General features: G+C 40.4%; 1 protein-coding gene across 1 annotated transcript; it reads left to right on the top strand.

The window, feature by feature from the left end:
* The first annotated feature begins 20 nt into the window (after nucleotides 1-20).
* SEC23IP (SEC23 interacting protein) lies at nucleotides 21-24,272 on the top strand. Its single transcript, XM_071564504.1, has 19 exons — nucleotides 21-197; nucleotides 2,854-3,365; nucleotides 4,550-4,739; nucleotides 5,457-5,650; nucleotides 5,979-6,068; nucleotides 7,372-7,492; nucleotides 7,807-7,896; nucleotides 8,555-8,696; nucleotides 9,956-10,164; nucleotides 10,811-10,929; nucleotides 11,516-11,686; nucleotides 12,021-12,116; nucleotides 12,291-12,497; nucleotides 12,701-12,856; nucleotides 13,520-13,622; nucleotides 14,949-15,134; nucleotides 16,966-17,128; nucleotides 18,999-19,099; nucleotides 21,811-24,272. The coding sequence occupies exons 1-18, from the start codon at nucleotides 47-49 to the stop codon at nucleotides 19,078-19,080; spliced, it is 2,982 nt and encodes a 993-aa protein (XP_071420605.1). The 5' UTR covers nucleotides 21-46; the 3' UTR covers nucleotides 19,081-19,099; nucleotides 21,811-24,272.
* Nucleotides 24,273-24,713: the final 441 nt, after the last annotated feature.

Below are 24,713 nucleotides of genomic sequence, written 5' to 3'. Positions count from 1 at the left end.
GGGTGAGGGCGGAAGTGCCGCGCGGGGACGTGGCGGGGGCGCGGCGATGGCGGCGACGAGGGCAGGGGCTGGCACGGGCACGGGCACGGGCACCGGCACCAACCTGCTCTTCGCCACCTCCGACACGGACTTCAGCTTCAACGTGCCCTTCATCCCGGTCAGCCAGGCACCCGCCGCGTCCGCACTGCTGCCCGCAGGTACGGCGAGTGGAGGGGCGGGGAGCCCCCGAGCCTGGGCCCGGTGCGGCCTCAGCCGGGACCGTATTCCGCTTTCCCATATTCCGAATTCTCGTGATCGATTGCTTGTGCTTCCTTGTGTTTAGTGCTTGTGTGCCTGGTCTGTAACGCTGTGTCTCAGGAGGGGGGTGTTTATCGCGTTTTGGGCTCATCGCTGTTTCGATGTATTTGTTTCAGCCATTCAGAGCTGTCAGTGCCCCCACAGGGTGTACTTGGTGATTTCACGCTTTTTAAGCTCCTCTCCCTTGCTGTCTTCCGATTTCCCTGTGTGAAAATACCACGTTAAGCAGGCACCGTAAATATCCCTGCTAACTTAATCCTGGTTCTCTAATCCTTTCCTTCCAAAGCCCGAATGGTGGTCCCAGCACAATTTAAAATCTGGTCCTCCAGCAGTTTTGGGTATAGGAATGGTTTTTCTGGGAATGTGTTCAGTCTGAGATTAAAGCCCTAAACAATAGGAATACATCTAGAAATCAGGTATTTCAAGTTTTACTGCATTGTATGTGTTGCAGTTGGACTGATGACCTTTAAAGGTCCCTTTTAACCCAAACCATTCTATGTTGAATCTAAAATCCAAGATTTTATTTCAACACTGTGCTATCATAGCTAAAATAAATATTAACATAGCTGGAAATCAGTACAATCTGTCTCTGCAGATTTAATAAAATGTTTGCCAAGTGTGCCTTTGAAACATTTTTTTAGATCAACTACATTTTCTGTGTGGGAGGGCTAAAAGCATTCGAATATCATCCTTTGTGCAATCCGTATTTTTCTTGCAAATGTATGTTAGTTTTTATTAAAGAAAAAAGGAATTTTTAAGTGCTGATCTGTCCAGTAGCAATGTGGCAATTTCCTGAAGATTTTGAGGCCAGCCGGGGAGAAAATCTGGTGGGATTTCAGTCATTAATGTGGTGAATCATATTCTTTTCATCTCACCTAAAATTTGATCAGATAAGGAGTCACAGTTTTGTAGTTGGGGTGAATTTCAGTGCCATGTCTGTCCAAGGAAGGCCCATGTCCTGTTGAATGTTCTGTTCCCACTCTCATTGCACTCACCATCTGCCCAGCCAGGGGTCGCTGGAATCTGGCTGTGTAGAATAGTTGGTATCTTGAATCATGGTTTGATGCAGGAAAGAACAAGCTCTCGAGTTTGAATTTTAAATTGTGTGAAATGTGCTAAGAATCAGTCTCAGGGTTTGTTTGACACGTGACAGCCAACACTGGAGAGCTGAGTGCAGTCATTAATTTGTTGTACCTGTCTCCAGGAGTGGGTAATTAGTGGTTTGAGCTTTGCAATTTGACTATAAAAGATCCATTCTCTCTGGCTCAGGGGTGAGTGATGTAGGCACTGTATTTACTGTAGGTAGAGAGGAATGTTCCCAGTGAGGAAGGGGAGTGATGCCACTTGTGGTTGTGTGGGGACAGTCTGTGAATTAGGAGGTTCTGCCTCTAGGTAGGGAGGGATGTACAGGAGGTTGGTACAGTCACAGCTGAAGGAAGACTGTTTTGTACATGGGAGGAGCATTGCTCTTGCATGTCCAAGCTGTACACTCTTTTTTAAAATTTACATGATGTGCTTGTTTTATTGCCAGGCTGGGTTTATGTTGCAATGTTTGTTTGCAAAATTAGGACAAGGCAAGATAGAAAGTAATGCATTGTGTGTCTGTGTGTGTATATATATGCATATACGTGTAATTTTTGTTTTGGCAGAATTTTTGTCATCCTCATTTTGCAAGGAAAGCTGCAGTTACACAAAAGCACCAAAACTTAGTTGAAATTGGAGAATATTGAGTGTTTTGTGAATGGGCATTGGGTAAAGGCCTTGGGAACCATTCAGCAGGTGACCTGACAGGTGAATTGCCTGTTCTGCTGCCAGTTATTTTGGACAGCTGAGTGGACAGTGTTCAATATGCTTCTCTCTGTCCCACAGTGTCTATGAAATATGGAAGGAAGGAGGATTTTATTGTTTTGAAGTTGAGACCTTTTATTTAGAATAAATGGCCAGTCTGCTTGTAGTTGGGAGATAATCCCCAGCCCTGTCCTCAGAGTGGTCATTGCCTGTAAATGCTTAAGCTCTGCCAGGGAAGGTTTAGGTTGGATATCAGGAAGAAATTCTTTACAGAGAGGGTGCTCAGGCATTGGAATGGGCTGCCCAGAGAGGGGGTGGATTCCCCATCCCTGGAGGTTTTTAAGGTGAGCTTGGCCGTGGCACTGAGTGCCATGATCTGCTAAAGGGACTGGAGTTGGACCAAGGGTTGGACTTGATGATCTCAGAGGTCTTTTCCAACCCAATCAATTCTATGATTCTGTGACTGTGAGATGTACAAATCAGCTACTCTGTGTAGTCAAAATGTTCTGTAACATTACCAGGTGTTGCCAAAACTGTTGGTCCCCATAAAGCCAGAAAGGTTACAAAGCTTACATTCCAATGCCTGATTACTCTCTCTGTAAAGAATTATTTCTGATCTCCAACTTGAATTTCCCCTGGCAGAGCTTGAGCCCATCGTGCCCCCTTGTCCTATTGCTGAGTGCCTGGGAGAAGAGACCAACTCCCACCTGGCCAGAACTTCCCTTCAGATATCTCTCAGTATCTCTCTTGATCCTTTTGTTTTTCCAGATGATTCTGCAGATGTTGGGGAAGAGGACAGCTTCTTGGGCCAGACTTCTGCCAGCCCCAACCCACCACAGACTTTCAACTATTTCTCTCAAGTACCCAGTACCAGTGATCCCTTTGGAAATATTGGGCAGCCACCCTTAACAACTGTTGCAACACCTGTTGGAGCACCATCCTTCTCCAGGCCTCCAACTTCACTTGCACAGGATGGGCAAAATGCCTTTTCACCACACATTCCCAAGTCCCAGTCATACAGTGCCCCACCCACTTCCCAGGTGGGAATCCCACCTTACCAGACCCCTCAGAACAGCTGTCCCCCACCCACAAGTGCTTCAGGACTTCCCCCAGGAACACCCCAGCAGGGATACAATCCCTACAGACACACCACCCTGAGCAGCAGGGCCAACCCCTACCTCACCCCACCCCAGCTGCAGCAGAGCCCTGCCCCTGCTCACACACCGTCCTCTGTGCCTCCTGTACAGATGTACCAGACACCTCCAGGGCCTTTGACACAGGTATGTCCATCATTCCTCACATCCTGGTGCCAGAACAAAACAATTGAAGTCATGTATGTCAGTCATTCCTGATGTCCTGGTACGAGGAAAAAGCAATTTAAGTAATTGTCCTCTTTGAGCTATATATATAAATATATATATATATATGTAATCTTTTGAAGGTTTTCTTCTCTTCCAAAAAAATCCAGAAAAAGTCTTGAACCATTTCTAACAGCAGAGTGTTTTCACTAGAAAAGCTCAACTTGAAAAGCTTCTTTCCTGAAACTGTGTTGTTTCAGGAAAACTTCCTGACCTTTGAAGTGAGTGTACCCTGAGGCTGTAGCCACGTGAACCTGTGAGATCAGAAACAAAGCCAGGGTTTGGATTTCTGTAGCTCTTTTCTGTGGGTTTCTGGGTTTGCTGAGGTTCAGCTGTGCTGCTGCATTGTTTGTGCCTCTGTTGTAAATCAGGTCATTCAGCCCTTTGCAAGGTAGGGGCTAAAATCTCTTTTCAAGCTCCTTTTGTTGGTGAAACCACAACGTTTTGAAACTAGGTCACGTAAAATTGTCAGCAAATTCTTTGAAACACCTTGGTGGACGATTTTGTGTGATATAAATCATTAATCTCTTTTTTACCTGCAGAAAGACATTATTAAAATAATGCAAATTGGTTAGTAATAACCTGACATGTTGGCCTTGAAAACAGCAAAAAATGTTTTTTATTGTGCCTAAGCTATTGCTATCTTTCTGCTAATGTGAATAAAGAATGTAATTATATAATGACAAAAACATAGCAAAAGCAGTTGAACCTAAACAATCTGGAGTTGCAGATTTTATAATTTCAGAACTTCTGTTTGCTTGATTTTACAATATTTTTGTGGTTGTTTTGTCTTTCTTTAAATGTACCATCAACCAGAGCATATTTGAAATCTTAGTGGTTTTAGGTATTCATGATGGTAAACCATAGCAGTTTTTAATAGTAGTTATGGGAATAAAATTCACATTATTTTTCAAGGAAAAGGTGTAAGTTTTCAAACACATGATAAAGTGGACAATTTGTCTGTAACATTTTTTACAATGAAAGATGATGTTCTTAGGGAGGAAGAACTGTGAGAAATCAAGGCTCAGAGTGTCTCCTGTAGCAAAGTGCAGATCAGTCCTGTAAAGGCCGTGTGAGACTGAGGTGATGGGCTTGTGTGTTTCCAGTTTCCACAGTCCCAGCTCCAGGATCCCAGGCCTGCGGGTCCCCTGGTCCCAGCCCCTCCTGTTCTGCTGCACAACCACTATGAGCCAGTCCAGCCACACTGGTTCTACTGTAAGGAGGTGGAGGACAAGCAGATTTGGATGCCATTCAGCCTTCTGGATTCTGCAAAACTGGAGGAAGTCTATAATTCTGGTAAGTGCTGTCTTATCCAGAGGTGAACAGGAGGACTAAAAGGAAAATATTGGAGTAATGCCACTGATGCATGACAGCTTGGTATGGCAGTAATAAGGAAGGTTAATACATATCCTGAAGATGGATTTTGTGCCATTTAATTTATTTCACTGCCATTATCTGTTGTTTGATGCTGTCAGTATCGAGCTGTACCATCCCTGGAGGGTATCAGAATTTCTCACAGAACTGATTATCTGTGTCTTGCTTTGCCTTTTTGTTAAACTGCCAGTCATAATTATCATAGAATCACAGAATCAGCTGGGTTGGAAGAGGCCTCTGAGATCATCAGATCCAACCCTTAATCCAACCCCTCTTTGATTACCAGATCATGGTACTCAGTGCCAAGTCCAGTCTCATCTTAAAAACCTCCAGGGTTGGAGAATCCACCGCCTCTCTGGGCAGGCCATTCCAATGCCTGACCACTCTCTCTGTAAAGAATTTCTTTCTGATATCCAACCTAATTAGTCATATTTGGGAGTTGTTCAAAGCTTTTTCATTGTGTGCAGAGATAGAGAAGCATTTTAGAAGCAACACAATGATTGCCTGATATTATTAAGTTTCTCTTTGTGGTATAACTGTCCTAAATGGTCTGATATTGATCACAGCCATGACTAGGCTGAGAGAAGAAAAAAACTGTGTGTGTTATTGTGGTAACTGAGTGTGAGCTGTGTGTGACAGTCCAGCCTGACCCTGAGAGTGTGGTGCTGAGCACGGACGGCGGCCGCTACGACGTGTTCCTGTACGACAGGCTGAGGAAGGCCGTGTACTGGGACGAGGAGCCCTCGGAAGTGAGACGGTGCACGTGGTTCTATAAGGGAGACAAGGACAGCCGGTTCATTCCGTACACCGAGGATTTCAGTGAGAAGTTAGAGGTTAGTAGTGTCTTTAAATAAAGACCTTACTTCATTGTAATAATGACTTTAGAAATGCTTCTTTCTGTTTCCTTAAAATTACTTCCAGAATGCAGTTTCTGGAACATAAGTAAGCAAATCCTGGAAAGGTTTATGGCTAGAAGGCCACATTGCTCCTGACTCAGTTCCTTCACTGCTATGCCCTCAAGTGACCTTGTATAGCTCTTCATGTGACACTATTATATAAACAAAGTTATGTAAATTGTAAGTGTAACATTACAGATGATGCACAAGGCCAAAAAATGCCTAGAAGACATACTGATTTTGTGTAACTTGTTTATTGTTTCAGGCAGAATATAAAAGGGCTGTAACTACAAATCAGTGGCACAGGCGACTGGAATTCCCAAATGGAGAGACAATTGTTATGCATAATCCCAAGGTAATAGATTTTGGTAGTTTTATCTCACAGGATTCATTAGGGGTGAAGGAGCAAGTGGATGGAAGCATAAATTGAATGCACTCGTAATCTTTTTGGAAACATACTTGTTGGTTGTTTTGGATATGTGTGCATTGAAGATGATAAAGTTTACAAAACACTGAACTTGTGCTTGCTCCAGTGTGCTGGTTAACAGCTGGTTCATGTGGTTAACAGACAATGCATTCTGAGGCCTGGGGAGAATAAGGGTTTGCATAGTGAATATATGGGCTAAGCATAACTGACAGCAAATGGTAAGCAATTTGAGTTAGTTTAACCTCAGACAGTCTATACTTAATGAAAGATAATTTAAACTGAGAGCTTTTATGTGGAGAAGAGCATTAATTAACTAAAAGGTAAATAGTTTGTTTATTTAATCTGTGAGAAGTTTTCCACTGGAGACTGTTTTTAGGCTGTAAGAAAGTATAGGAAAACAAGCTTTAAAGGTTAATCTAAATATTCTGCAAGTTGTCCCATGTTATTAAAACATGGACTTCAGCCTTATTGGCCAATGCTGTTAACTGTTCACTTATCACAGATGCAGTAATTAAAAAATAGAACAATCCAAGGGCCAGAAAGGATCAGGATTGCTCCTTCTTGAAGCATTCAATAATGCTGGTTAAAGAATTCTTCCCAGTAAAAACCTAGAGAAGGAGCATTTAAACCACTTGGTGTCATAAATATGAGTTCAGACTGTAAGTCCTGTAAACAGCTGTACTACTGAATTCCTCACTTTCTGGTGTTTCTGGACTACTTCAAATGTTGTCCATCCCTGAAATGCACTGCACTTTATTTTTTTGCATTTTCTCCTTGTGATACAGTAATTGTAAATAAGGTAGTATTCAGTTTTCTCACATAAACAGTCATCTACTAAGGAAGAGTGAATTCTGTAGACTGAAAAAGAGCTTGTATAATTCTTGTCTGAAGAGTTAAAATTGTTCAGAATCCCTGAACAGGCCCAGCTTCTCCAACTAGTGGGTAGTTTCATCTGAGTCATCTGGTTGCTTTTCACACTAATGAGTATTGTCTGTGGGTTTGGAGTCTGGTTTTAGTGCATCTGTCCCTGCCATAAGGAATGACCTTCAGGCTTTCAAAGGCTTTTTTGGTTTTTTTTTTTTTTTACATATGTGCTAACTAAAGAAAAGAGTTGAGTTTCAGATGAAAGGTAAAGCAATTGGCAAGTGTGTTAAACCATGCAGTGCTTTCAGTCTAACAATGTGAGTTAACATGTTTTTGTGGTTACATTTGGACGATGTATTTGTTGCAGGTTATAGTTCAGTTCCAACCTGCTGCCACCCCAGATGAATGGGGGACCTCTCCAGATGGTCAGGCAAGACCAAGGCTGGTCAAGCGTGGGATTGAGGATGACCATGAGGAGATTCCTGATGGTATGTGACCTCTCTAGGTGGGGCTGCACTGTGAGCAGTTGGTTTGAGTTGGTGCAGAACTTGGACAGTATGGAAATGCACTGTTATGCCTGGAGCCTAAAGATTAAAGTTATTCCTTAAGCTCAGCTGCTTGAAAGAGGTCATCTGGTTTGGGGTTTTTTTCCATCAATGATGTCCTATGGGTTCTGTTACATTCTGAACCTTGTTATCTAATAGGCTTTATAGAGCAAATATATCTTACAGATGCTTGACTCTAAGCTTCACTCCTGCAGTACATATTGGTCCTCTGAATGTTTGATTTTCTTTTTCTACAGGAGAAATGTCCCAAATTGACCACTTGGTATTTATGGTTCATGGCATAGGTCCTGTATGTGACTTGAGGTTTAGAAGCATTGTTGAATGTGGTAAGTTATGGCTTGTATAATGAGCAGTGTTATTCCTAACTGTGAAATGTGGCTCTCTCTAGCTCATATTCTGATAAGCAAGTTGGGTTTTTATTTTTTTTAAAAAAGTCCCTATTGCTAAGAAGCTCAGCTTCTGGTAGAGTTTTGCCAGGATTGTTTTCCAAAAGCAGAATCTGTGTTTTGACAGACTTGCAGCTTTACCTGTTAATACTAGTCCTCAATATCAGACTTGCAGAGTGATTTGGGTTTGGGGATAAGTAGGGCAGGGTGTTTTGTTTGTTTGTTTGTGACTTTTTACTTTTTGTGGTATGAGTTTATGTGTTTGGTTTGTGTGGTTTGTGTGTGTGGTGTGGTTTTCCATTTGCCTTTTTTTTTTTAAAACATTCTAGCACAACTGTGTAAATTAAGAAAGCCCTGTCTGGTCATGAAGTGAAAATGCAGTCATTGTGAGAAAAATAGAAGCTTGCTAGAAATTCCACTTAAACAAAAACGTGTATTTTTTCATTGTTAGACTAGTAATACTTGGGAAGATTTTTCCAGTTTGCAGTTTCCATTATTTGTTTCCTGACTATGAGTGAAATTAAGTGTGGGGGGGGAGTATTTATGTGTTACTTGAGGATGGCTGCTCTCAGACTTCCATTATTCTTTTTCTTTGCAGTTGATGATTTTCGGACTGTTTCTCTGAAGTTGTTGCAGACTCACTTCAAGAAATATTTAGAGGAAGGTAAAGTGAGCAGGGTGGAATTCCTTCCAGTTCACTGGCATAGTTCTCTGCATGGAGATGCAACAGGTGTAGACAGGTGAGTATGTTGTTTAATGTTGAAAACTTCATACAAGCTGCTACTTAAGGTTTTTTGGAAAGTGGGGAAAATAGCAGTTCATATGCTTTGTAGGCTACAGCAAATGTATGACTGGGTTACAAAAGAGAATTGCTAATGTTATTTAATTAGCATTTTGATAAGGAGCATTGGGAAAGCTGGCAAGGCATGAGGAATATTTTGGATTGTTTATTTTCACACATTCACTTGTTCAGTACTGCATTTTCATGAAAGTGACCAATGCATGATGCTGAGTGTGTAGAGATTGTGATTGTAAATACGGGGTGGTGGCATAGGGATGTTTTGTCCAGTAACAGGCTGCACAATATAGAATGGAGAGTTTTCTGGTCTTTACCTTCCTGCAATCTGATTGAGTTTGACCCTAGGAGTTGTCAGGATCCTGTTTCTGAGGGAGGCATCAGGCCCTCTATCCAGTCCTAGAGGAGCACCTGAATCGTGATAAGCCAGTTGAGCCAAGGACTTTTTTCTTTCGAAGCAAAGTATCTGTGTTTGGATAGGAATGTTACAGCATTTTAAAATGTTTTGAAGTCACTTCTCTGGGCCTTTAACCCCTTTAGTATTAATTGACATTTCAGGCTGTTTTCTCTTGCTCAGATGGGCAAGTAGAGTTTGTGAGTGTAGCACTGGGTGTCACTCAGTTCTCACACTGGTGTTCTCCAGGCTGTTCTCACTCACTCAGTCCTACTGCTTTCCCAGAGCCTTTGAGTTTGGACACTGCATTATCATGAGAAGGGATCCTTATTCTCTAATCAAACCAGGCAGTGCCAACTGAGGAGTCTCAATTCTACAGCAATTCCATTGCAGCTGTCTTAGCTCCAGGCAGGCAGATGGGGATGCCAAACTTTTTCTTCAAAAAGAGAGTATTGTGATTGTATGGTTCTAATTTTATATGTGAGTTCTTTTTCTCTTGCACTTCAACCAATCTGCTCACAAAACTTCCCTGTTACTGTATGAGAGCAATGTTGGAATAGAGAAGAAATTATTTCAGGTATCCCTTCAGGGAGCTGTATCTTTATTACATATGTACAATCAGCTGGTAGCACTAATGTATGAATGTACAACAAGGCCAGAAGTCTGTGTGGGGTTTTTTTAAATGTTTTTAGAGACCCTTTCTGTAGAATTTCCATTGTAGTTCTACTACCTATCATTTCAAAGGTTAGCGAAGTCCTTATCTGTGTTTCCTAAAGTCATTCATGCTTCTAATGAGTTTGTGTTACCAGGAACATAAAGAAAATCACGCTGCCGAGCATTGGGCGCCTGCGGCACTTCACCAATGAAACGCTCCTCGACATCCTGTTCTACAACAGCCCCACCTACTGCCAGACCATCGTGGATAAAGTCGGGATGGAAATGAACCGTTTGTACGCGCTGTTCATGAGCCGCAACCCCGACTTCAAAGGAGGAGTCTCTGTGGCTGGGCACAGCTTAGGTGACTGTCCTAGAATTGTTGGGGATAAATCCAGCATTCCTGCATAAGGCAAATGGAACCTTCGTTAAGCATAAGGCTCGAATTAGCTCTTAGGGCATGGCTGTCAGTCAGAATACAGCTGACTAAAAGACAAACACCTCTCAGTAGCTGAGTTTGTCACACTGAGAGAAAGCTAGTACTTCATCGATGAGTACATTCTCTTCCTCTTTAGTTTCCTTCTTGAAGTCTTACTATCTAATCTGCATTTAAAAATTGACACCTTATGAGCTGTCTTGTTAGGTGGGTGATTTCTGTGTCTCAGAACCCCTACTTAGTAAAAGTACAATCGTTTTTTGGAAGATAGAATAAGTGTTATAACAATGTATTGACATACTGGTTAGGGCTGGAACTTTTCCTCCACTTTGGCAAGCAGTCTCAGGTGTTTAAAAACAGATAATTCATGGCAACTGCATAAACCATGAACAGGAGGGAAAAAAGGGCTTGCTTTTAGCTGAGAATGATTATGTTCAAACTAATAGGTGGGTATTTTATTTTAATTCAGCCATCTTTATATGATGATGTTAATATTGCATCTAAATCTTCTTTGAGATTTAAGGACAGGAATACTTGACATTTTTCCCAAGTCAACTTTCATTTCTGTTTCCAGGTTCCTTAATTCTGTTTGACATACTGTCTAACCAGAAGGATTTGGCTTCATCAGTAAATTCTGGACCATTCTCTGGTGTTAATGGGACTGTAAAGGATGTGAGTGTTCATGATAAACAGGTAATTTGCATACTAGTCTATCCAGGCCAATAAGATTTGATATTTTCAGCAATTTTTTCTTAACTTTTCAGAATTTATTAGCTGAAACATGGTTGTGGGTTCTGATAGTACATTTTAACATGTTAATGGAAATATGAAGTTTTGTAAATATTGTCAGTTCTCAGGAAAAACTGTTTGCATCTTGCTCAAGTTCCAAGTAGGCTGGTAATGGGATTTGATCATGAACATCAGCTTTGACTCTTGTGAACATGTAACTTGGTCTTAACAGTATCTGAATGGTGGGGGAGATGTGTAAGAGGGAAAGAGTCTGGCTGTGTTCAGGCTAGAATTGGTGACCAGTCGTTTGATGCATAAAAGGGAGTATTTTTGAGTGTCAGAAAGCTCAAGAAAACTTCTGCCTCTCTTAGTCATTTTTTTGCTGGTCTTTTATTAGTGGAAAATCTGCATCCCACTGTACTAAAAGTGGATGTGTATTTATAGAGCTTGCATGATAATGTTTTTAAGAGAAAGTAATTCAGCTTGTTTGGCTTGCTCCAAATTGGTTTTTCACTGTGGATGTGATCTTTTTCTGTGCTGTTTTGTTAAGATGACTGAAGATACCAGTTCCTTGGGCTCCTCAATTGCCACTTCTGGTGATGACCTTTGTGAGCCTGAAGTGGATGATGATGTTCCTACATTGCAGAAGACTCTGGAAGTGCTGAGTTTGTCCGAGTACATGAGCACGTTTGAGAAGGAGCGAATTGACATGGAGTCTCTGGTACAATAATGTTCACTTGACTTATGGGGATTGCCCAGGGAATGGGGGTTTATATTTGGAGTCTCTTTTGTTGTTGTTTTGGTTTGATTTTGGGTTTAGTGACCGTGAGACATGAAAGCAGTTGCAAAGATAAGATAATCAGTGCATGACTACAAGACTAAATGTATTTTCTTGGTGTGGTTAAAACTCTTTGTGTCATGTCTTTTTGTATTTTCTGTAGTTTTATAAAATGACTTAGCAAATTCATAAGGCATTGCCAATAAGAAATTATATGTGTTACTAGAAAAGTTACAAAGTGTGCTTTGATGTGTGTGTTTGGTGTTTGCTTCTTTAGCTCATGTGTACAGTTGATGACCTGAAGGAAATGGGGATACCTCTTGGACCAAGAAAGAAAATAGCTAATTTTGTAAAAGACAGAGCAGCCAAGCAGGTAAATACATTTTTCAGGAATGAAATAATATGTTGTCAAGCAGATGTAACTGACTTCCTTGCTGTGGAGTAGCTTCTATTCTTGAATGCTCTTGTTAACATCCTGGATATATTACAGGAATTTTGACAACTATGAAATAAACTTTTGTTTTCCCTAACTTTGAATTCTCAAAAGGAACAAAAGAAAGCAATAGCAGAAAAGAAAGCAGTGCTGGCTGCCACACTCCAAACTCAAGAAGACACCCAGAAATCAAAAGAGTCAGTTGCTTCTGTCTCCTCTTCAGAGTCTGGTCAGCTGCACTCAAAGAGGAAGCTTCCAGTTGGTGCATCTGTGTCTTCTGTCAACATTGACTATGAGTATTTTGAAGTTGGAACTGGCCAGGTGAGGCTACGTAGATTAAATGATTTGTACAATCAATTTTTGTTTTTCTGTTTGCTTTTGTTTTTAATGTTTATGACTTTGGGCTACCTTCCTTGGTTGTTATACAAAAGTTATGTTTATGTAGAAGTAATATTATAGTATTCATATTCACATTACTTAGCTGGCAGTTCTGAGAGGTTTTATGTCTGATTTATTTCTGGTAGGTTTCTGTGGTTTACAGTGCACTGGACTTTGAACCAGATATTTTCTTTGCTCTTGGTTCTCCTATTGGTGTGTTCCTTACTGTGAGGGGTGTGGAGAAGATTGATGAGAACTACAGACTTCCTACCTGCAAGGGATTCTTCAATATCTATCACCCAGTGAGTAAGCAGAGCTTTTGAGATTTGGTTTTAGTTGATTCAGATGACAAGAAATGTAGACTGTGAAGTTTTAGCTTCTGAGCATTACACCTCTTGTTCCCCTACATACATTTTCCAAAGCACAAAAAACTCCTGAGCCACCTGAAATATATATCCCACATATTTTTGGTTTTTACTGCAAAAGTGAAGTAGTTCTGGCTGTAGTTCCATACCTAGCATTCCAGCTATGGTTGGTTTGAAAATATTTCCTTTGTTTGTTTTCAGACCTAAGGAACTTTTTTTTCTTTTTCATTAATTTCAAGCCACTCTTGTAGATTTTTATGAAGTGTTTGTGTTTTTACATGGAGTATGTTTGTCCTCCTCTGTGTCATCTTGTTTAACAACTCAACAGTGACATGTTGTAGAGATCATCAGAGTGCAAGAAAATCTTGCTGTTGTGTTTCCTCATTAGAATCTCTGTCTGTAGGACAAGACTGAAGTAGTTGATGAACCTGCTTAATCTTACGATTAAACTGTGAACTGAGTTTCTGTAAATTCAAAAAGAGGACAGAATTCAAAAATGGTTCTCTATTAAATATTGTAAATAGGGGTTTTTTTCACTGAAATGTGATCATCAGTATGATTTCTAAAACAACTAAGTGTCAATGTGTTGTTTCTTAACAGCTTGATCCAGTAGCTTACAGATTAGAACCAATGATCATTGAAGACATGGATTTAAAACCAGTTCTCATTCCACATCATAAAGGCAGAAAAAGACTTCATCTGGGTAAAAATAAAACTTATTTCATATGGATCTCATTCCTAATTTACTAAGTTGATGTTTTGAAAAAATGGATTTATTCATTTGATGTATTGTAAAACTTTAAGAGACTAGTGAATGTTCCTGGATGTCTAACTGCATTTTTCTCCTGAACATCAGAGGTGATTCCGCCCAGCCCCAAGGGCTGGGCATTCACAGTTTCATTCAGAAGTACTAACCATAATTCCTCTAGATTTGAGCTTCTCATTACCCAAGTTCCATTTAAAAATTGCTGCACATTGCTTGGTCACCTTCATGTCTGAGATGTGAAACAGAAGCTAAATTTATTGGTTTCTCTTGTCTTGTCCCTGCTGACACCATGATGTGTTTAACCTTGAGGAAAATGTGGTTCTGCAGCCATTGGGCAGGGAGTGGCTTTTGTTGCTCACAGGTGCACATCAGACTGAGGTGCTCAACTCAAATTTTGCACACCTAATAAGGAAAGTCAGTTTTGCTGTACAGATGACAAAATTACTGTTGCACAAGTTCCCAGAGCCCTCCTGAAGTTCTGTGTTCAGGTACTCAGGTGGAGAAATTCTGCAGCATCTATACTTTAAAATGGTACTTCAGAGTGAGTCTGCTTTCCTAGGCTAGACAAGATACTTGTTAAGGAGTGTTTTAGGCTACAACTCTCAAAAAGTGTGTATAATAAAGGAGAAAACTAGGGTCTCTTGTTTCTTTTTACTTTGATATAGGCGAGCGTTCTGTGAATAGTCACAAGCCTTGATCTAACAGATCCGTGGGGTTCTAACCAGTTACTGCAAAGAATTCTCCTTCATCCAGCATTTCCCACCAGTATGGGTGTCAGATTGTTACTGGTTATACAAGTACTGAGATGGAGCAGAATCACAGACCAGAGCTGGGGGAGTGTTTCTCCAAATTCACTGCTACTGCAGGAGACATTGGCAGATTTTCTGGTCTCTTCTGCTGTGCCCGAGTTTGTAATTAAGTCTCTCTCTACTATTCCTTTAGTGTAGGGTGTCAGGAGTGATTGTGGGGGTTGGTGCAGTTATTTATGTGGACCCTTTTGGATTTGGAGACTGTTGGAATGTTTTCTGTGTGGGTTTTAACTCATTGATCCTTTCAGTGAGAAATCAATAGTGTATTAATGGCATTTCCCCTAATCTTTCTGAATGGAATAGAGAAGCAAGAAATCCACATTCATGACATAGCTGGCCTCTTTCTCCTGATAATTGGGCTGTTTCTTGATCAGGTTTTCATCATTCTGCATTCAGTTCATAATTTTAAATCCTTCTATATGGAGATTTTTTTCTTTTTTTTTTATTTTCTTAGAGTTAAAAGACTCTCTCTCTCGTATGGGCTCTGATCTGAAACAGGGCTTTATTAGCTCTTTGAAGAGTGCATGGCAGACCCTTAATGAATTTGCACGTGCCCACACGTCTTCAACTCAGCTGCAAGCAGAACTGGAGAAAGTGGCCAACCAAATTAAAGAGGAAGAAGAAAAGCAAGTGGTGGAAGGTAGGTGGACACATTATTGTTTTATCGATCTCAAGTTAATTGAAACTTGAGTATCCCAGTTACTGTTTGCTGTTGATTTTCCTGACCCTGTTAAGGAGGCCTCTCTGCTAAATCCAGGTGTCCACCAAAGCTGCTCTGTCACTCCCCTCCTCATCTGGGCAGGGGAGAGAAAATACAATGAAGGGTTCATGGGTTGACATGAGAACAGGGAAAGGTCACTCAGCCATTACCAGCACAGGCAAAACAGACTCAACTTGGGGAAACTGGTTTAATTTATTACTGATTGAATCAGAGTAGGATAATGAGAAATAGAAGAAAATCTTAAAACCTCTTCCCCCCACCCTTTACTTCTTCCCAGTCTCAGCTTCTGCTTCTCTCCCTCCTCCCCTTGAGCAGTACAGGGTGATGGGGAATGGGGCTGCAGTCAGTTCATCACATGTCTCTGCCACTCCTTCATCCTGCTCAGAAGGACTCCTCAAACTCTTCCCTTGCTCCAACATGGAGCCACTCTCATAGGAGACAGTACTCCACAAACTTCTCCAGTATGAGTCCTTCCCATGGACTGCAGTTCTTCATGAGCTGCTCCAGTGTGGGTCTCTTCCACGAGGTCACGAGTCCTGCCAGCAAACCTGCTCCAGCACAGTCTCCTCACTCCATAGATCTGCAGGTCCTGCCAGGACCCTGCTCCTGTGTGACCTTCCCATGGGGTCATAACCTTCTTCCCCCTGCTCCAGTGTGGGATTCTCCCCAGGCTGCAGGTGGGTCTGTGCTCCCCCATGGACTTCCCTGGGCAGAAGGCACAGCTGCCCCACCATGGGCTGCCTCTTGGGCTGCAGGGAACCTCAGCTCTGCTGCCTGAAGCACCTTCTGCCCCTTCTTCTGCTCCGACCTGGGGGTCTGCACAGTCGCTTCTCTCACATTCTCAATCTTTCTGGCTTTTATCCCCTTAAATCTGTTATCCCAGAGGTGCTCCCACAATCACTGATGGGCTCAGTCTTGGCCAGAAGTGGGTCTATCTGCAGTTCTCCCACTGCCAAAACCTGACCACAAACCCCTAAATAATATTAAATGCAAGATCTACTGAATTTTTTGTCTTCTGGAAAATAAACAGTTAACAGCTTTTACTGAAGGATATTTTAGGTTTGAGTCTGTGTCCTCTTTCAATTCTCTGCTGGAAGGACAGGTTTCTAAATCAGGTGTGTTTTCTTTGAGGGCAAATTAATACAAATAAATCTTTATGTGGTTTGTTCTCTTCAGTAGTTGCTCTGCTGAGTTTTTTGGGAGGAGCTGAGAAGTCTTTAGGTGTGTTCTCTAAAAGAAAAAAATGTGGTTGAGGAAAATAAGTTTAATTCAGGTATAAACAGTACTCTTAATGATACCAAGGACAGGACTGCCAGTTGTGAATTATCTGTCTGTGTTTTGTAATGCTGGCTTTGTCTGTTCTTAGAAAGGCAAATCATTCCTCCTAGTTTAAGTTGAGGATAGTGATTGACACTGTGCAGGGAAGATGTAAAAATATATTATGTCAAGTTATTCACTCATAAAATGACTGGATCTGTGTATGTATAAACAGTGGGTTTTGTTTTGAAAATTGCTCAGCTATGACTTTGCATGAGCCCTTTTTCAAACAAACTGTTTAAATTGTTATGAAAGAAATAAGCTTATAGCTCCAGTAACCTTTCTCAATTGTGCAGTTCTGGGCAGTTCAGGTTATTATTGTCTTATCACAAGCACTTGGAAATTATAGCCAGGGAAATGGATGATATTTCTTTATTATAGTCAAGCAGGCTGTGCTTAAAAATAGTTTAAACCTTAAACTCTTTAACTTTAGCTGAGAAGATCACTGAAAGTCCAGAGCCCCCAAAAGATGAAGATTGTTCTGTGAAGGTTGGAATGCTGAACGGAGGCCGTCGGATTGATTATGTTCTACAGGAGAAGCCAATAGAAAGCTTCAATGAATACCTTTTTGCTTTGCAGAGTCATTTGTGCTACTGGTAAGAGGAAATATTTGTGATTCTGTAAATATTGCTTAAGGTAAACTGTATCTGTGATTGTCCAGGAGTATCAGGCTCATCTAATTTCAAAATAAAACTCCCTGTTAGTGCAGGGTGAACAAATGTCTCTTTGTGTTAATAGTCAATACATTGCTTGCTGTTCTCTTGACCTTTGACACTCAAAACACACACTTTATTTCAAAACAAGGAGAGCTCTTATAAGCATTTTGACAACTGCAGTTTTTCAAATAAAACTGTTCATGGAGGAATTGTATTAGACTATAATATGTAGTAAAACTTTATTGCCTCTTCACGATGAAATGACATTGCTGGATGCTCTGCTGTCAAATATTAACCAAAAAAAAGGAAGAAAAAGGGCACAGCGGAACTTCCTGTAAATTTGTATGGTTATGATTTAGCACTTGTGTGCGGTGGTTGCTTGTATACAGGACAATTTATAGAACAAAAAACAGATTCTGGTGTCATCCTGTAGTCAGGATTGCCTTACCTGGGTTTGGATTTTTTTTTTTAAAGTGCTTACATATTTCAGATGAAGAAAGATGCCATTCCATTTATGCAAGTAGCAGTTGCTGTTGCCCTGTTGTATTGGCTACTCTCTTTTTTTTTGATATGCCACTGTATACATTTTATTACTGTCACCAAATTAGGTGCACATGAAAATGCACAAGACGTGGAATGGCAGAACAAAGGATGTGTAAACTGCATTTGACAAGCCAACAACACACCTTTGTATGTAATAACCTTGGATGTCAGAGTTGTGCAGAAAGGTGTTGGTGAGGGAGGAGTGACTTGTCTCTTGTTTTCAATTTAGCAGGTGCTGGACAAATAGTGCTCTCCATTCTCTTTGAAGGGTTGATTTTCAATAGCTGATGATTTTAGAAGCAGGTATTTTCCTCAGAGCTTAAAATATGGCATTGAAAGCATTCCCTGATGGATGTTATTAAAGGCAGTATCACTTACCCTGTCAGAGCTCAGGAGCTGCCCGAGGAGGGGCTGCGGAGGCTGCAGCGAGCGCTGAGCGCTGTCAGGGGGACCTGCTGGTGGCAGTGCCGTTCCACAGCCAGGGCTGAGGGTGGGCATTCTGTTCCACAGGGTGGCAGGTCGTCACTGCCAGGCTGTGGAAAACTTGCCACCCATCACTGGTTTTGTCATTCGAGTAAGGAAGGTATGCATGGTGATTAATGACCCAAATTTGAGAGCTCTTTTTTTGTATTTTTTGGAGAATGGTGAGAAAAGCCTTAAATTAAATGCTCTGAGTCTTAGAGAGAACAGAGTTTCAGTGTTGATCCTTCTGCTCGTTTGTTTGCTGCTCATGGAATAGCAGAGACCATCAACAATTGTGGTTACTATCTCTGTGCTTAATTGTGGAAAATATTTGTAGTCCCTTAACTTGCATGTTTAACTCTGTACTGTACATTACGTTCCTCACGCTTGGAATATCACAGTTCCAACCATCTAAATCTCCTTTACTGTCTTTTATTTTAAAAAGCACAGGAAGCTGCCCTCATCTAACAACTCCCACAGCTTTGAAAGTTTTAAATTTTAAACTTAAATTTTGCCTTTTTTATGCTGGTATTGTTTAAATACTGTGTTTAAATAGTATTTTATAGATGAATCAGAAAATTAAATCTGTCCATGTTAAATTTAAATTCAGAGAGCCTGAAGCTTTGATTTTTGAAAAGAGGAGGGAAAACAGCCACTTGGAAACATGGCACTTGAATTATATTAATCTTTAAATTTTTTGAGAACTCTCTTACATTTTAGTGACAAGGAGAAGAGGAAGAAAGCCTGGACATAAAGGTGACTTGGAGCATGGACCATACTGAACTAACATTTTTCCTTTTTCTAGGGGTTCTGAAGACACTGCCTTGCTGTTTCTCAAAGAAATATACAGGACTATGAATATCAATCCTGAGCAGCCACAGCATTGATGTATAGAAACATGAATTTGTAAGTTTGCTCTAATAGAACTTAAGTACTCACATCAAATTCAGCTGAAGCTGAATTTGTCTTTACATTCCCTTTTTCCTCTGAAGTTTAAATTATGAGGCAGACAACCATAAAATGTCATTTTGAGTGCAAAAACAATTTCTAGACTTGAATGCAGGGGGAGTCTTTGAGTTCTTTCCCTCTTCATTCCCCAAAAATATCTGAAGTTAGCAGTTTTGGTATGGGATAACAATCACCAGTACCAGTATGACCAAAGCATGATTTCTCTTTATTGTGCTTCTCCCTCAGTTCAGTTGTTCAGTGAATGTTCAAGAACAGGAAAACCTGGTAAAATTGAATATGTTGAAACTTCATTTACAGTGCAGAATATTAAAGAACACCAACAGTATTTCCACTTTGTTAACATCCATATTGTATTGTTTGACCAGTGCTGCACATCTATACCAGCAAAGGAAGGGCTTGTCTCCTAAGAAGGTGTTAAACACTGATATTGATAAATTATTGAATGAGACCTCTCTATATATATGTATCAGCATTTTATTATCTTTGTATAGCTTATGAATTTCAGTAGAACATGTAAAATGACATAGCATGGAAGTTGGTTCAGTTTGAAAAGAAATGAAATACACAATATAATTGAGTATCTTAGACTGACATATTCTTGCAGGTATTTTTAATATGTGTGTTTCCTAACTGGGGATCTGTATGGTACCAGTTTGCATTGTTAGATTTCTAGAAAAGAATATATTCTTTTTTGAGAGGCAAGGAGGGAATAATACACACCTTGCCTTTTTGGAGTCATACAGAAGACAATTTCTGATGTATTTCTCTGTTTTCAGAAGAACTGATAATGTCAAGGTACATAAATACTCAGCATGAAGAGAAATACTTGACATTTTCCAAGGAATATTTTAGGTATTTTTCACTGCTACCATACAGTTTTAGTAGTCTTTTGTAACAGAATGTGTCTGATGGTCAGTTGATAGCACCTTTTGTAAAATGAAATGTCAGGGCTGATCAAATCCATTTTTTTAAAGCATAGACAAGAGGAAAAGGCACCGTTTGGCTGCACAGCTGTGACAGTGGTGTGTCAGTTCTCACAGTGGCTCAGGCAGTGTCTCAAGTCATAGCTGCAGAATATTTTCTCTCCTTCTATTTCTTTATGACCACTTTGGTTGGAATCACATAAAGCTTATTGTGAAAGAAAGGCCTTTAAGTCTCATTGCTGTGGATAATTTATCACTACAAAGCTGAAAGGAGTTTGTTGCTCAGCTTCAGCAGACTCTGGAGTAACTGTGTTTTTTCCCTGAGAACCACACAGCTGGAGGATGGTTTTGCAGCATGTCGTGCAACAAAGCACAGCCAGGGAAGTCTGTGATTCCATTAGGAATTGCTCAGAACAACCCTCAGCACTTGGATGACTGAGCAGTGTTTGAGACTGGGATTCAGGTAGCAGAGGCTTCAATGGGAGGGCAGTTGGGGACCACTGGATGCACTAAATGCCAAGTGGTGTCTTGGGAATGCTGCACACTATGAACCCAGGATATTTTTCACATGAGAAGAAGTGTATTTACACGCACTGTGTAAATTAAAATACTAACACATAAGTCTGGAAGTACTGGAGTGGAAATTTCTTTCCCAATGTTAGTAGTGAGGTAGGATTGTCATGTGGGTTTTTTCTTTTTCTCTTTTCTGTTCTTTTAAGACTTTCAGATGCGAAGGTAATGGATTATCCAGCAGTGCCTATGACAGCCACATCCATTTCTCTGCACAGAAGTAGATTATCTGAAGAAACAGCCTCTGCATTTGTGGGCTGCTTAAGGGAAAGAGTAAATTCCAGAGGTAGCTCTGGGCTCCCTTGTCATACTTGTCATATGAATTGATTTGCATGCTGAGGCCTGACCACTTCCCTGCTTTGATGTGCAGAGCTGCCTCTTGCTGTCCACTTTAATTTCATGGTATGTGCTGTCAGCAGAGGGAGAGACAGGATCTACTGGCCTGCTTATCTTCTCCTCTCAGGAATGTTGAGCTTCATGGTACTGTTGCAGATCCCAAAAACTTCTTGAGAACTGTGGTGATTTTGAAATAGTAAAAAAATTAACAGAGGCAGGCTAAGGGAGGAGCTGGGTGTTTGGTTTTATCTCTGGTCTCAATTAGCTGATTGTTTTCTTCCTGAGGCAGAGGTGGAGTGGGCCCTCTGTGGGGGTTGTTTGCTTCTGCTCACTCAACCTCCTGAGTTTGACTTTTATTTCAACTTTTTATTTTTATTTTAGCTCTAGATCACCCTGAAGCTGTTCTTGGTGAAACAGTAATGTAGTGTTTCATGTAAACAGTGTAAAGAAGTGCACCAGCATATTAAAGCTTGGATGTGTAAACTATCACATCACATTTTTATCTCTATTTAGAGTAGGATAATTTATTACCCTGAGTTAAAGAATCTAATAGCCAATTAAAATGTATAGTGAATATATCCTATCAGCAGTTTTTGTGAGCTTTTTCTGTTTGTAACTGCCAATTTTTGTCTACAGAAAGTACATTTCAGAGGCTTATTTTATTAAAAATTTGATTAAAAAGTATGGATTTTTAGATCTTCCTGTGTCCTCTTGGAATTGAATGTTGGCATACTCAATTTTGTTAGTACTATTGCAGGAATGGAAAACTTGATGTATTTCATATTTCCAATATGTACATGTTCTGTTTTCTCTGCACAGCTACACCTGTTACTCCGACAGACCTGGTGAAAAACTTTGGAAAACATCTGATATTTTCATATTTACACATGACAGGATAAGCAGCAGACTATTTTTTTTCTGCCAGTCCAAAACGTGCTCAGATTCTGCCTTCTGGTGTCACTTCAAGCAAACTTAAATTTGGAAATGATCAGCACTGTCATTCAAGAGATGGATGGAATGACACAGTTTTGATCTTAAATCAGTGTAATTGTACAGTTGCCAAGTATAAGGTGATCAGTGAAGAAGTTTATTTTGGCATGCAAATCCTTGCTTCTCCTTCAGCTCTCCTGTCTCAGCTGTGTCAGACATGCTCTGCCTACCAAGGCAGCATGTCCTTATTAAAAAGGACTTGGTGAGAAACTGCAATCATCTGTTTTTCTTGACACATTTGTTCATTTACCTTTACAAACTAAAATGTGAACTGTAGATATAACCATCTTTAATAGAGATTACACAAACCAGTTCATATTTACTAAAAATTAGCAACAAGAATAATTTTCTTACTATTGTAAGCGTGATGGAGATTATTTTATAAAAACCTTTTTAAGCCTCTGTTAAGAGTTTTATTGTTGCTTTTTTTTATAAGTGAACTTTTGACTTTGAAGAAATTTGGTAGAACTAGTTCATTGCTCACATATCCTGGAATGAAGAACAATTTAAAATAACATTTTGATCTGGTAATTGCAGACTATTCTGAATTAATTTAGGCAGTTTTAGTGAAACTAGACTGGGAGAACTAAAATACTTACCTTCACCTTGCAGTTTGACCTCTCAGAGCAGTTAATGTAAATAGGATCCTAAAGTTTATGGGTGCTTGGTAATAATCTAGATCCAGACCTGTAATCCTGACTCTGTTTTTTGTACCAAATTTGAAATGAGTTGGGTAGTGTGAAATCCTTGGAATTCATGTCTGAATACTGAGCTGCTGTAGCTTTGCTCTGGTTCCAACTTACATACACATTGTGGCTTTTCTTAATATTAGTGACTTAACGTACTACTGACTATTTGACTCTGTTATTGCAGTAAATGAATTTTGAAATGCAGTATGTTTATTTTTCCTGATAAATGTGAAATACACCTTATTGTGTATATAATTGGATTGCTATAATTAAAATTACCTTACCCCCAGTGGGTCTTTACAGCAAGGTTTTGTATTTCTTCACAGAAGAGAGCTTGGAAGAGACCTCTGGAGAGGTTGCTTAGTCCAACTTCCCTGCTCAGGGCAGGAGTGGCTCAGGGCCTTGTTCAAGGCTGGAGATCCTTTGCCTCTCTGAGCTCTATTTTAAAACAGCTTGACTGCTTCGATTGCAATTTTTTTCTAATATACAATAGGAATTTCCCAGGTGGAGCTTGTATCTGTTACCTCTTGTGCTTTCTCTGTGCATCTTCAAGAGTCAAGTCTGTGTACTCTCCTGTTCAGCAGCTGAGGACACCAACATGATTTTCCTGTTTGGCTTCTCAAACCCAAACGCTTTCCTTGGCATCTCCTTGCTGTGACCCCGTGGGCATCTTGGGACTTTGTACTGGGCTTGCTTTAGTTCAGCAAAGTTCATCTTGTTCTGGGAAGCAAGTTTGCCAAAGGAAACTTTTTCTCCAAAACATCAAATGCATTTTTATCTCTGTAAATGAACCTCTGAAAACAGTTTTTTAAGCTTTATGATGTGTTTTGTTAGTTGGAATACAAATTATATACATGTATGTGTAAAAATATATAAACAAACAACAAAAAAACCCACAACCATTTGCCTCATTTTCATCTTAGGTATCACAGAGTGGAAGGTCAGAGCCTTGTATTTATCAGCTCTGTGCAACACTGAATAATCTGCTGAGTTTGCTTCAGCAGCAGTTTTGAAGAAGCTGCTGGGCTGTGATGGATCCCCCTGGGAGGCACCAGCAGCACCAAGGAACAGTCACATTTTATGGCTGTGTGAGAGTTGTTGCTGGGGCTCCCTGGCTGGCAAGGAGCTTCCTTTGCCATGGAAGGGTGCACAGCAGGATATTGCAGGTAAATGAGGACCATCTGGAGTGGAGGACTTGTTTTGGGAATATAGCATAAAAATCACTTCTAGTTGTATAAACAAAAAGTTGTCTGCAACGATAGTGAGTAGCCACAGTTAAATCTTAAAAGCAAGTGGAAGTTCAGACATAAAGGAAGGAAAAATGGCAGTATAATCTATAATTATATAAAACAAATGGAGTTTATAGAGTGATTTTATATCTGTTACAGATGAATATATCACTTTCTCAGCAGAAATCATCCTAATGTGCTGCAATAATGTATTGGCCAGACCATGCACAGCACAGCTTCCAATTTATGTTGCTGTAGTCTTGCTGGTTTTTTATTTATTTTTGTAGGTGTTGTAATGCATAATTAAACAGCTAATGCTAATTAAACTTTAATTAGTCAATCCATGTACAAAAATTAAAAGTTTTCCCTGCCATATTTTCATCTGTGCTGAAGTGATTGTAACATTTAAAGAAAAACAAAAGATTATCCACAAGAAGTTTTCTTAAAATATGTTTTCTTTCACCCACCCTTGGTGTCTTTGGAGAAATTTGGCTGTGGGCATTAACTTAGTGAAGATTTGCAGGTGAGAGATAAGTGATCACTGGGGCTCTGCATCAGCCACTGGTGCTGGGCCTGGTGAGACAACACAAGCTCCAGCTCTGAGCAATCCCACACGGAAAGGAGCCAGGCCAGGGGGCTCCTGGAGGTGCCCAGATACACTGCAATGAGCAGGGAGTGAGGGGCAAAGGGACACTGGCACCAGCAGCCACCCCATGGGGAAGGTGTGCTCCTCAGTGCTTAAATCATCCTGGAGGCACATCACCACATTGTGCTTTGTGCAAAGACAAGAGACTGCAAGTCACTCACAGAACTG

This window comes from Pithys albifrons, chromosome 9 (assembly GCF_047495875.1).
Source record: "Pithys albifrons albifrons isolate INPA30051 chromosome 9, PitAlb_v1, whole genome shotgun sequence".
NCBI classification, from domain to species: domain Eukaryota; kingdom Metazoa; phylum Chordata; class Aves; order Passeriformes; family Thamnophilidae; genus Pithys; species Pithys albifrons.
The sequence above is the reverse complement of the archived record's forward strand: the minus strand, read 5'-3'. Positions and strand labels throughout refer to the sequence as shown.

Bases quoted from the DNA above. Each gene is read 5' to 3' on its own strand.
- SEC23IP (XM_071564504.1), top strand. From the start codon at position 47: ATGGCGGCGACGAGGGCAGGGGCTGGCACGGGCACGGGCACGGGCACC. The intron at 7,897-8,554 runs GTAAGTTATGGC...TTTTCTTTGCAG, and splicing joins TAGAAGCATTGTTGAATGTG to TTGATGATTTTCGGACTGTT. The intron at 11,687-12,020 runs GTACAATAATGT...TTGCTTCTTTAG, and splicing joins GAATTGACATGGAGTCTCTG to CTCATGTGTACAGTTGATGA.